Source organism: Artibeus jamaicensis, unplaced genomic scaffold, assembly GCF_021234435.1.
Source record: "Artibeus jamaicensis isolate MK-2021 breed Jamaican fruit bat unplaced genomic scaffold, CSHL_Jam_final contig_240, whole genome shotgun sequence".
NCBI lineage: Eukaryota > Metazoa > Chordata > Mammalia > Chiroptera > Phyllostomidae > Artibeus > Artibeus jamaicensis.
In genome coordinates this window covers 12464647-12477778 of record NW_026521506.1, presented here as the reverse complement: position 1 = coordinate 12477778, position 13132 = coordinate 12464647, and the positions used below count along the sequence as shown (strand labels likewise).

Sequence of the window (13132 nt, the reverse complement as noted above, 5' to 3'; positions counted from 1 at the left end):
TTCCAGAATGAAGTTCATGGATTGGGTAGTTTTTGAATCAGTGTTTTACTAATCAGTGACTCCTGACTGGGACAGGCGATGACAGCACCAGGATCTCAGGAAGACAGTGAGCAGTAAGAGCAATAGTAATCATGGAAGGCTTACAGAGGAGGTAGCTTTGGTGCAGGGCCTTAAAAGAATGCAGAGAAGTTGGATAACTAGTAACAAGCAGAGAAAACATGAAAAATGGTAGTGGATCAAGAAATCATATATACAAATGTTGGAGAGGGTGTGGGGAAAAGGGGTCCTTAGTTCACTGTTGGTGGGATTGCAGACTGGTACAACCATTATGGAAAACAGTATGGAATTTTCTCAGAAAAATAAAAATCGACCTGCCTTTTGACCCAGTAATTCCACTGCTGGGATTATATCCTAAGAATCCTAAAACATCAATATCAAAGAACCTATGCACCACAATGTTCATAGCAGCACAATTTACAATAGCCAAGAGTTGGAAGCAACCTAGGTGCCCATCAGTAAATAAATGGATCAAAAATTGTGGTCCATATACACAATGGAATTCTATGTAGCAGAGAGAAAGAAGGAGCTACTACCTTTTGCAACAACATGGATGGAACTGGAAAGCATTATGCTGAGTGAAATAGGCCAGGTGCTGAAAGACAAATACCATATGATCTCACCTTTAACAGGAAGCTAAACAACAAAACAAACAAGCAAGCAGAAAAAAAAACCAAAGACACTGGAATAGAGAACACAGGGACAGTGACCAGAGGGGAGAGGGAAGGGAAGTTAAAGGGAAAAAGGGGGAGGGATTTGGAGGAATAAATAGGAAGGACACAGGGACGAGAACTAAGGGGGGTGGAAATGGGAGGGAGGTGGGGAGCAAGGGACGGGGGAGGCTGGGATGGGAGAAATAGACAAAAAAACTGTACTTGAAAAATAACTAAATAAAATTTAAAAAAAGAAATCATATATACAGAGGATGCAGCTCAAGTAAACTCAAGTATAGGTTTCTGGAATGCTAAGGACAATAACCATACGTCCAGTATTGTGTTTGGCTTGACAGGGGTCATGGGGTAAAGCAAATGGAGGAAATGTTGAAAGACTTATCCTTCTCCATTAGCTACCTATTAAGGCAGCAGTCAGAGGATTGAGGCTCCCTGACAGCGTCTGATGGGGGAGCCCAATTTTATTCTTAATGGTTCAGCATTATAGATGTGGGTATACCCTGGTGGCCATTTCAATCATAGCACAGAACACTTCAGCTTTTCTAGAGAATATTTTCTCAATAGATTCTCTTTCCCCCCATCCAAAAAAGGCTAAAGTTTCAAGGAGTCAGCTCTTTACAATCCATCCATGTCTGACTATTTCACTGGATGCTAAGGCAGTATGCAGAACACAACCACATTGCTCATTCATTTGCTCTTTCATCCCAGTATTTATGCTCTAATCCAGGGTGTCAAACTACTTTTTACCGGGGCCACGTCAGCCTCACAGTTGCCTTCAAAGCCTCACAGTTGCCAAATGTAATTTTAGGACTGTATAAATGTTACTACTCCTTAACAGTTAAGGGAGCACTCGGTGCTGTCACCTGGTAGAAACAAGGTACTGGGCTGGATAAAACAAGGTGGAGGGCCAGATTTGGCCTGAGGGCCTTGTGTTTGCTGCCTGTGCTCTAGGCATTCAAGAACCTCCACATTCTGACCTCTCATCTGCTTAAGTTTCACTTACATACCCCTCTGATCCTAGCCAGACTCTCCCTCCCAAACACAACTTGTACATTCAAACAAAGCCTCATTTTTATGAATTCCTTTAATAACTGTTCTTTGCCATTTATTCAACAAAAATATTTTGAGTACCTTCTACATGCCAGGTACTATTACAGGCACTGGGAACATAGCAGTGAACTAAGCAGACAAAAATTCTTGCCCTCATGGAGCTCACATTTTGGCAGTGGAAAAAAATCAGGCAATAACCAAAATAAGGAACTATATATCATGTATATTAGAAGGTGATAAATGTGTTGGAGAAAATAAAGTATGAAAAGGAGATGGGGGATTCTAGAGGTGGGTAATGAATTTTTAAGTAAAGTGGTCAAGGTAAGATTCACTGTGATGTAACAGCTGAACAAAGACTTGAAGGAGGTGATAGAGCAAGCCATGTAGAAACCCAGTGGAAGGAAGTTCCAGTCAGAGAAAACATCTAGCACAATGGGCCTGAGGTGGGACCATGCTGGAATGTTCAAGAAACTTTAAGCAGCCTTTGTGGCTGCCTAGAACTGAGAGAGGAAAAGAGTAATTATGGAGGACCTTAAAAGCACATTAAAGACCTAGAACATTATTCTGAGATGGGAATCCAATGAAGCATTTAAAGCAGAGGAGTGAAATATTCTGAGTTAGATTTTAATAAGATCATCTTCACTACTATGGTGAAAGTAGAAACAAACAGTAGTAAATAGGCCATAGAGATCTAATGCACAGTATAGTGAATAGAGAAAATAAATTTTACTATGATTATGTAATATGCTAATATTACTACAATGCCAATCATATTACAATATATAAATATATCAAAATAACACTCTGTACATTTTAAATTTGTACAGTATTGCATGTCAAATTTATTCAATAAAAAGGGAATGAAAATAAACCTTAGAGAATAGTGGAAGTGGGAAGGCCAGATAAGAGGCTATTGCAGGAGAGAGAGGGATAATGATAGTTTGGACCAGTGTCATAACACTGAAGGTGCTGATAACATTTTCTACTTTCTGTTACTTATTCATTTGTATGTTATAAGTCTCTTCCTAGATTGTCATAGTCTTACATAGAGAGAAAATTCCTTAGGGTCAATATAGGGTATACAACTCAACAGTTTTTAGTAAATTTACAGAGTTGTGCAACCATTAGCACAATCCAGTTGTAGAACATTTCCATCATGTCAAAAAAGACCCATTTGCCCTTTTCTCATGCTCAGCCTCTGCAACCACTGACTTACTTTCTATTCTCATAGATTTGTTTTCTCTGAACATTTCATATAATGGGAGTGATAAAATATATGGTCTTTTTCATCTGACCATTTTTTCACTCTGCATGTTTTTGAAATTCATGCACATTCTAGCATGAATCACAGTAGTTTGTTCTTTCTATTGCTGAGTAGTCTTCTATTTTATGGATATATCACATTTTGTTTCTCTGTTTACCTGGTCATGGACATTTGAATTATTTCCAGTTTAAATAATATAAATAATGTTTTGAACACTTACGTGGCCACATGTTTTTATTTCTCTCGAATAGATTCCCGGGAGTATAGTTGGTTGCTTCATCTTACAGTAATTTATATTTAACATTTTAAGAAACAACCAAATGCACTTCAAGTTATAACAATTGAGTAAGAAATATATGTGATTTCCAATTACTCCACATCTACACCAACACTTGGTGTTGTCTATCTTTTATATTATGGCCATTCTAGTGGATATGAAGAGGTATCTTATTACAGTTATAATTAGCATTTATACTGACTAATAATGTTAAACACCTTTATACCTGCTTATTAACAATTCCTATGTTTTCTTTGGTAAAATACTTATTGAAATATTTTGCCATTTTAAAAAGAGTTGCCTTCACATTGAATTTTAAGAGATTTTTATATATTCTGATTAAAATCCTTTCTGAGATATGTAATTTGCTATTTCCCCCCAATCTGTTCCTTGACTTTTCATTTTCTTAATGCTGTCTTTTGGAGTGCAACAGTTTTTAGTTCTGATGGAATTCTACTTTCTCAATATGTTAAGTGGATTATGCTTTTGATGTAATATCAAAGAACTCTTCACCTAACCTAAGGTTACAAAGATTTCTCCTAAGTTTTTTTCTAGAACATTTATAGGCTTACATCTTAGATTTAGGTCTATGGTCCATTTTAAATTCTTTTTGTATGCTTACATAGTAAATTGTGCGAGATAGGAATCCAACTTCATTTTTTTTTTTTGCATGTAGCTGTCCATTTGCCCCATTTGTTGAAAAGACTATTACTATTTCCCCATAGAACTGTCTTAGATCCTTTGTCAAAAACTAATTGACCATACATGTAAGGGCTTATTTCTGGATTTTCAACTACGTTTTGTTAATCTATATGTCCTTATGTCATTACCACACCGTCTTATTTATTGTAGCTTTGTATGAAGCTTTGAAGTGGGAAAGTGTACATCAAACAGCTTTGCTCTTCTTTTTCAAGACTGTTTGGTTATTTTGTATCTTGTACACTTTTGTGTACATTTTAAGATCATTTTTCAATTTCTACAAAATATTAGTGGGGACTGCATTAAATTTGTACATTAATTTTAGCAGAATTATAATCTTTACCATGTTGAGTCTTTGAAACTATGAACTAGAAATGTCCCTCAGTTAATACAGGTCTTTTAGAAATTTATCTTGGCAACATTTTGTAGTTTTCAATATATGTGTTACACGTATTTTGTCAAATTTTCCCCAAGTATTTTTTGTATATGTTATTGTAAATGAAATTGTTTTCCTAGTTTCATTTTTGGATTGCTTGGTTGGTACTATATGCAAATACTATGACTTTTTGTATATTGGTCTTCTCTCTCACTACCTTGCTGAACTCATACATTAGTTCTGGTAGATTTTTTTGTGTGGATTCCTTAGGATTTTCTACACTCAGGACCATGTGGACTACAAGTAAAGACAGTTTTGTCTCCTTTTTAGTGCAATACTCTTCCTGTTACCTGATTGCACTGACTAGAACCACCAGTACAATGTTAGATAAAAGTGTCAAGAACAGACATCCTTGTCCTCTTCCTGGTCTTAAGGAAGAGCATTCAGTATCACACCACTTGGTGTAATTATAATCTTAGCTGTCGATTTTTTTATTGTACTGTATTTTTATATTTATTTTTTCTCTCTCTCTTTGTTTTTATTGTTGTTCAAGCACAATTATCTCCATTCCACCCACTCCACATCCCTTACCCCAGCCATCCCCACCTTCCATCCTTGATTCTAACCCCCTTTGGCTTTGTCCATAGGTCCTTCATACATGTTCCTCAATGACCCTTCCCTCTTTCCCCTCATTACCCCCTCCCACCTTCCCTCTGGTTACTGTCAGCTGTAGATTTTTTTAAAAGTTTTTTCTTTAAGATTTATTTATTTATCTTTAGAGAGGAAGGGAAGGAGAGAGGGAAATATCAATGTATGGTTGTCTCTCATGCGTCCCCTGCTGGGAACTGGCCTGCAACCCAGGCATGTGCCCTGACTGGGAATCAAACTGGTGACCCTTTGGTTTGCAGGCCCATGCTCAATTCACTGAGCTATGCCAGCCAGGGCAGTTAGCTATAGATTTTAATAGTTTATTTATTTCAGGTTGAAGAAGTTCCCTTCTATTCCTTGTTTGTTGACCTTTTTTTATCATGAATTGGTGTTTGGTTTTGTACAATGCCTTTTCTGTATTTATTGAGATGATAATGTACATTTTGTTCTTTATTAATATTGTATGTTACATTAATTAATCTTCACATGTTGAACTGATCTTACAATCTTGGGATAAATTTAACTTTATCATAAAATATAATATTTTTTACGTTGCTGGATTCAATTTATTAGTGTTTTGTTTAGGATTTTTGCCTCTGTATCATAAGGGATATTGATCCGTATGTAGTTGTTTTTCTTCTTATGATACCTTTGTCTGGTTGTGGTATCAGAGTAATATTGGCCTCATAGAATCACTTGGTAAGTATTCATTTCTTTTTTTTCTGGAAGAGTTTGTGAAAATTAATATGTATACATGTTGGAGACCACTCTGCCTGGTTGCAGGAATTGTAACTACCCCCCATGGCTAAGAATGAGTGAGTGACCTCTGGAATGCAAGCCACAGGAGACAGAAGCTTGTCTCTGGTAGCTAATGCTGCCTCAGTTTCCTCTCCCTGTCCCCAAAGCATGGTCAGAAGTCAATGACCGGTAAGACTCCTCACAGACAGAGGGGCAACCTAAGCTAGACTTGATCAGTTGGAAGGCCATCATGGAAGGACTTGGGGGGCTGCAACAAAGAGGGAGCAATGGACCCTTGTGCCCCACCTATGTGACATAGCTTGAGTCCCCATGTCCTCTGGGAGAAGTGCTTCCTGGCTCTAATCCACTTAAGCCTGAATACCTGATGGGGAGGGGGTGCAGCTCCTTGCCTTGCTATAGTGGTATCTGGGGAAATCTGGCATCAGAAAGAATTCCTAAAAATCCTGTGAAACCTGCTTTGCTAAGAGTGTTTCCATTCATATGATAAAGTTCTGAGCAGGAAATCTCAGAGTTTCTGCAAAACCCCCTTCTTAACAGACTCTGACTCAGACTAAGCCCTCAGATTTCTTTGAAATGTTATCTACTGTTTGATCCTTGCCACCCGGTATTACTGTGTATTACAACCTAATAAAATCCCCTGGAGAAAGGAGCTCAAGGCCTTTTTCCTCTGAGAAACTGGCCACCTCTCCTCCCCAAGAAGATCATGTCTTGGTAGTGTTTACTTTCATCCATGGCAGACGGGGGTACTTGAGGGAAAAGTTGCCCCCACATATACGTTCTTTGAATACTTGATAAATCCTATGCACTTCATTGAGTTTTAAAGAAATATGTATATTTATCAATTTTGGTAGTAAATAAAATTCATCGATTTAATCTAAGAAAGCTTGCTATACAAAGATTTTCATTATAATGTTATTTTAAAAATATATACATACATATATACCACACCTGTCTAAAAATGAGTATGCCTTCTGTCTAAAACAAAATAGAACCCTGAGTGTGTGGCTTATTAGCTAGAGCATTGTCTCATACACCAACAGGTTGAGAGTTTGATCACTGGTCAGGGAATATATCTAGGTTGCAGGTTTGATCCCCAATCAGGGCACATATAGGAGGCAACCACGTGATGTTCCTTTCTCTCTCTCTCCCTTCCTCTCAAAAATCAATAAACATATCCTCAGGTGAGCATTTAAAAAACACAATAGAAAACAAAAGAGAAAATAAGTTTCTAGCAGTTAATATGGGTGCCCCTTTCCGTATATGTATCTTACCCAATAGGAGAGCAACACCAGATTCTATGGAAAGTCTATTTGCTCTTACAATTCATAAACTACTAACAGGTTTGGATATCTGTATGCCCATTTTTAAAATGTTACAATGTGAATTTTAATTGGAAAAATAGTTTTGGGTTTCCATTTTATGGTAGATTAGAAGTTACAATTTAGAACCTAGTAGAGACCTACCTCTCCAGGGGAAGTCAACAATGAGAGTGAGTCATATCAATCTGATAGTTTAAAGTCATTTACTGTGGGGGCAGATAGTTCTAGATACCTCAATTGCCTTTGTAGACAGTGCTGTAATAAAAGTTTCTAACAATAAACTGGACACATCTAGGAAAGAGTAGATTATGATCAGTGATTAACTGCAAGCGAATAAGCCAATAGATAAAAGACAAATAGTATATGATCTCACCTATAAAAGGAACTTGATGAAAAAAAAAGTAATGAGCACAATAGAACCAGAGGCATGGAAACATGAAACAGTCTGACAGTGACCATAGGGAATGGGGGAGGGGGATAATGGTGGAATAAAGGGAAAGGGATGAGTCAAAGAACAAGTATGCATGACCCATGGACATGGACGACAGTGTGGGACTGATTGTGGGAACAGGGGATGGACTGGTGGAGGAGGGCAAAGGGGGGGACATTGGGACAACTATAATAGAACAGTAATAAAATATTTAAACTTCAGGAAAAAATTAAAAAATTAATGATCCATGTGTTTTTAAAAAGCCAGGATGATTATCTACTGGGGATTACAGATAGCTGTGACTGGCTTGCATTATAGTTAGGGGCCGGAGTTACTTTGCATGGGCTGCTATAACAAAATACCACAGAGTAGGTTGCTTAAATGACAGAAATTAGTGTCTCACAGTCTGGAGGCTAGAATTCTGAGGCTGAAGTTTTGGTTTCTTCTGAGGTCTTTCTCCTTGTCATCTCTCATGATGCCATCCTTACCTGCTCTCTCCTCTGTGCATCTGCATTCCTGGTGTGTCTCTGTGTGTCTAAATTTCCTCTTTTTATAAGGACACCAGTCAGATTGGATTAGGGCACACCCTTCTGGCTCATTTTAACTTAATCACTCCTTTATAGGCCCTAACTCCAATATTCAAAGATTTTCAAACCCTAGCACCTCAGTCATATTCTGAGGTGCTAGGGTTTAGAACATCAACATATAAATTTGACAGGGGGAGAAACAATTCAACCTGTAACAGGGACTGAACAGATGTAAAAGAGATCATAAACAGAATGCAGGAGAAGGAAAAATAAAAATAATCCGTGAACTTAGAGATTTTAAGACCTGTATTTTGCCCTGGCTGGTGTGGCTTCATCCAGTGGTTTGAGCTGCATCCTGCAAATAAAAGGGTCACCAGGTCAATTCCCAGTTAGGGCACATGCCTTGGTTGTGGGCTGGGTCCCCAGTTGGGGATGCGTGAGAGGTAACCACATATTGATGTTTCTCTCCCTCTCTCTAAAAATTAAATAAAATAATTTTTTTAAAAAAGAAGACCCACATTATATCTGTTAGTTACTATGCAAGGACTTTGTAGCAATTCACTTCTGATTGGAAAAAGAACCGATTAGATCCACCATATATCCTAAAACATAAATAGACATAAAGCATGGGGTGAGAGTCTTTGGATGCATTGGCTGCAGAGAAATGGCTGTTTGGGGGAGGTCAGAGGGTCTATCTACTAGGTGTTCCACTGCTTAACTCCTTAATGGTAATGTGAAAAATGTCACTTTTCTATTATGCAGCAGAACTGGGAGACTTTCATGAAGAAACAGATAAGAAACATTTGGCACAAACCCGGTACTTAGCAAACCAAGACTGTTTAGAGAGCAAGATCATACACTTTCACCAGAAGCACATGTAAGTACCTTAACTGCCACCTGGTTCTTCCAGCATGGAACACTGCAGCTGAAGACAGATCCTTAGAGGCAAACCTTTCCATCAGAGAAGCTTCGGGCCCAAGAGAACACTGAATTCCTCATGAAGCTTTCATGGTGAAGTTGTCATTCATGTTGCATTTGTTAGGCTCATAATTTCTTTCCTCTTGCAGTGGCAGGAGCCCAGCTGAATCTGACATTATGCTACTGGACATAGCAAGGAAGCTGGATATGTATGGCATCAGGCCTCACCCTGCCAGTGATGGTGAAGGGATGCAAATCCACCTGGCTGTTACTCACATGGGAGTACTGGTGTTACGGGTAATAACTCTTTCCTTTAAAGTCCTTCAGCTTTGGATGTTATCTTGGTTCAAACTTGAGTGTTTGTTCCCAAGGTGACTTAGCCCCTCAGTCTTACCACCAGCCAGAAAAAGAGGTGATACTTAGAAGTGTTTCAAGCCCATCTTATCCCCTCAATGTGATTTGCTTCCATTTGCAGTCTGTAACTGTTTTGATTCTGAAGAGCACATACATTAGTTCAGACAAACATGGTAGAGGGAGAAAGTCAAGTGGCTCTTTGGAACTCTTAGACTCCAAATAAGAATGTGAATTTTAGCATCCTAAAAGCTTAGGCTGTTCACAAATCCATCAGAAACAAGTCAAAGGGCCCAAAATGTGGCATTCTCATCCATTTATTGGTTTCATTGGAGGTACCCAGTGTCAGCCAATAGGGAATGGGTGCCCAGTTCTGTCAGCAATTGCTGTTTACTGGATCATCTTTTCCCATGATTTTGTGACTTTGTTTTCCAGGTTAGAAACCAACTCAGGGCTTTTTTTTTTTTTTCCATTAAAACTCACTCCAGGGAATTTGGACAGAAGCTATTTTTTTCCTGTTTTTTTTTTTTTCCAGTCTATTAGGTCTACTCACATCTATGAACTTAGATCTATGTTAAGGGTCAAGAACACTTGCTTAAACTTTAAAATGAAAAGCAGATACCTAGGCAAGTTTGGGAATGAATCACATATGAGAGAGGAAGGGGTAACATCAGACCCACTGACCTGAAGTATCGAATTAAAGCACTGAAGTAAGTCACAAAGCAGATCAAGTACAGACTCGGCTAAAATAATGTTTGCCTTTTCTTTTATTTGGTTATGAACTGTACAGCATGAGAGCCACATTGATGGACAAAAGACCAATGAATCATTGGAATACCTGTTTACACAGGAGGAAAGTTCAACCTATTCCACTCTAACTCTGATCTTTGGTATCTCTGACTGTATGGGAATAGATGGGGAGGGTAGGCGAGCAAGGCCATGATACTAGTTGTGATCTCTTTCAGTGTGAATACTTCTATGGACAGCTGGGAACAATACAACTGCTCTAATTTGTTCAACTGTAATTCAGGCAAAGAATACTTAGTATTGAGTACCTTCCATGTGTTCTTTTTCTTTTTTTAAAATTTATTTAGTTATCTTTAGAGGGGAAGGAGAGAGGAAGAGAAACATCAGTGTATGGTTGCCTTTCGTGCGTTCCCTGCTGGGAACTGGCCTGCAGGGAACTGGCCTGCAACCCAAGCATGTGCCCTGACTGGGAATCAAACCGCGATCCTCTGGTTCGCAGACCTGCGCTCAATCCACTGAGCTACACCAGCCAGGGTCATGTGTTCTTCATCATATTATTCTTTCTTTAAGAAAATGCCACCTTTAATGATATAAAATTTCCATTCCCCAAAATTCATATGTTTTAACTGTATAATTTAATGGTCTTGAGAGCATTTACAGAGTTGGCAGCAATCTATTTATTCATCCTTCTGTCAGTATATTTATTGTGCATTCACTCTGTGCCATTCACTAGAGCTATAGAGGTAAATAGGAATTATCCTGTGAAACTTGCATTCTAACAGGGGGGAAAGCAGATAATGAAACAAGTAATTATTGAGTTGGCCAAAAAATTTGTTTGTTTTTTCCCGTAATATGACTCTAGTAGAGCTTAGTTGTCTTTAACTTCGTTTGAAACAATTTTGTTAAATTGTATGGTAACAGCTGTCATATCAAGATGCATTTAAAGTATATCATAATTGGTGAATTTTTGTAGCCATTTCAATGTTGAAGGTGGAAAAAATATACAACGTTTTTGGCATATTATGCTTTATTATCTCCAGAAAGGTAAAAATGCAATTGAAACACACAAAAAAATTTATTCAGTGTGTGGAGATGAAGCTGTGAGTAATCAAATGTGTCAAAAGTGGTTTATAAAATTTCTTGCTGGAGATTTCTTGCTGGATGATGCTCCATGGTCCAGTAGACTAATTGAAGTTGATAGTGACCAAATCAAGACATTAATTGAGACCAATCACTGTTATAACACGTGGGAGATAGCTGACATACTCAAACTATCCAAATCAATAAAGTTATTGGTGAAGATGAAAAATGTGTCCTTTATTTTATGGAAAAAACATACTGATTTTTTGGCCATCCCAATATAAGCAAACATGATATGCTTTGTGTTCTAAGTACGGGATGCTAAGTAATATATGTGAAAAGGTCATGTGTCCCACCTGTGACACCTTCATTTGCTTCTACCAATGAAGGCTTCATTGGCTTCATAGCTTCTACCAAGTATGATAGGATCATCCTGTGCAAGAGATAGATCAAGGGTAGTCTCGTTCATGAAGTACATTTTGTAACAAGTTTGCATTGTCTTACAAACCAGCTTGCTCTGACTTTCATCCTGAAATCAACAATGTTTTCATTATAGGGAAATACAAAAATTAATACTTTCAACTGGGCTAAAATCCGCAAGTTGAGTTTTAAGAGGAAGCATTTTCTCATCAAACTGCATGCCAATATTTTGGTAAGTAGTTCTCTGATAAATTCTGTTATTTTCTGTTCCTTGAGAGTTCTTGGTTTTTTCTGCAAATGATTTTAATGTGAGTGGCCAAAGCTAGCTGGCAATGAGGGATGATGTGCTCCTTCTTCTGCTTCTATATAAATAAACCCGAGCTTTACTTAGTCATATTCAGAACACAAAGAAATCCTATTTGCAATTCAGAATGAATAAGGCAATAGGAAAATGGGGTGGCTGGGATGAAAGATAAATTTTCTTAGAAACTATTTTTCAGGGATCTGATGAGTCAAATAGAAGTGACCAGATCCAACTCTATGGACATATTCATATTTTCATGTCCGCTCTATTTTATAAAGTACTTTCATCTTCTTTCCTTAAGCAAAAATAATCAAACACCTACTCTATGCCAAATAATTGAACATCTGCAATTTATGAAAGCTATGTGAGTGGTAGGTATATATTAAGGATGTGAGGGGTAGGTGTATATTAAGCAAAAGAAGCAATTATTGGCAAAGGCTTAGTTGTACAGGATAAGACAAAGGTTCTAGAAAGGATGTTCTTTTATGACTATAAAGTAAATGAAAGATATGTATCAACTTACATTGTGACTTACAGAAGATCCAATAGTTTGTGCTTCATTCTCTGGATTAGTCACATAGTACTCTTTAAGAACAAAATGACTACCACAGTCACAATTCTGCCTTATATAGAAACATCAGGGAATTGTATCTAATGTGAAGCTCACGGAGAGTCTCAGGGCTGTATATAGAAATATGGAATGGAATAAGAGATTGGAAGCATCATCAAAGTGGGTAGGTGGGGCTGCTGAAAATATGGCTTCACATCTTCATGGGAAAATGGGGGTAGGTAATGAGTCGAGGGAATAGGAAAAACTTGACTTTTAGGTCTGGAAAGCTAAATTCCCCCAGAGCAGATTAGAATATGCTAAATGAACAATACAAAGCATCACAGAACAAGGCAATGTAGAGAGCAATAAGTGTTTCTAGCAGGTATGTTAAAAAGATCCATGCATATGTAACCATCCTATAAAGCCTGCCATCTATAAGGAAATCTCCTTCCTCCAATTTCCTGCTTTTCACTTATAACTTTTTGTTACCTTGAAAGGTTGCCCTTTGATGTTCATTTTAACCTAATTTACAACTTTATAAAAATGTTCCTGGCAGAGAAGTGAGGATAAGAAAGTGTTTGAGGTGAGGGGTGTGTGCAAGGTAAGATTTGCTTCTTAGACAAGGTTCTGTTTTGAGCAGTGGCCCTCATTGTTCCTTGAAATGTAGCCAATGATTTGGTTTCAG

General features: G+C 37.8%; 1 protein-coding gene across 1 annotated transcript in view; it reads left to right on the top strand.

Moving 5' to 3' along the window:
* The window catches only part of FRMD7 (FERM domain containing 7), a 33695-nt gene that overhangs the window by 14807 nt on the left and 5756 nt on the right, over positions 1 to 13132 (top strand). The window contains exons 7-9 of the mRNA XM_053662323.1: positions 8840 to 8954; positions 9145 to 9292; positions 11730 to 11825. Coding sequence (XP_053518298.1) covers positions 8840 to 8954; positions 9145 to 9292; positions 11730 to 11825 — 359 coding nt within the window. The remainder of the gene's footprint in view (positions 1 to 8839; positions 8955 to 9144; positions 9293 to 11729; positions 11826 to 13132) is intronic.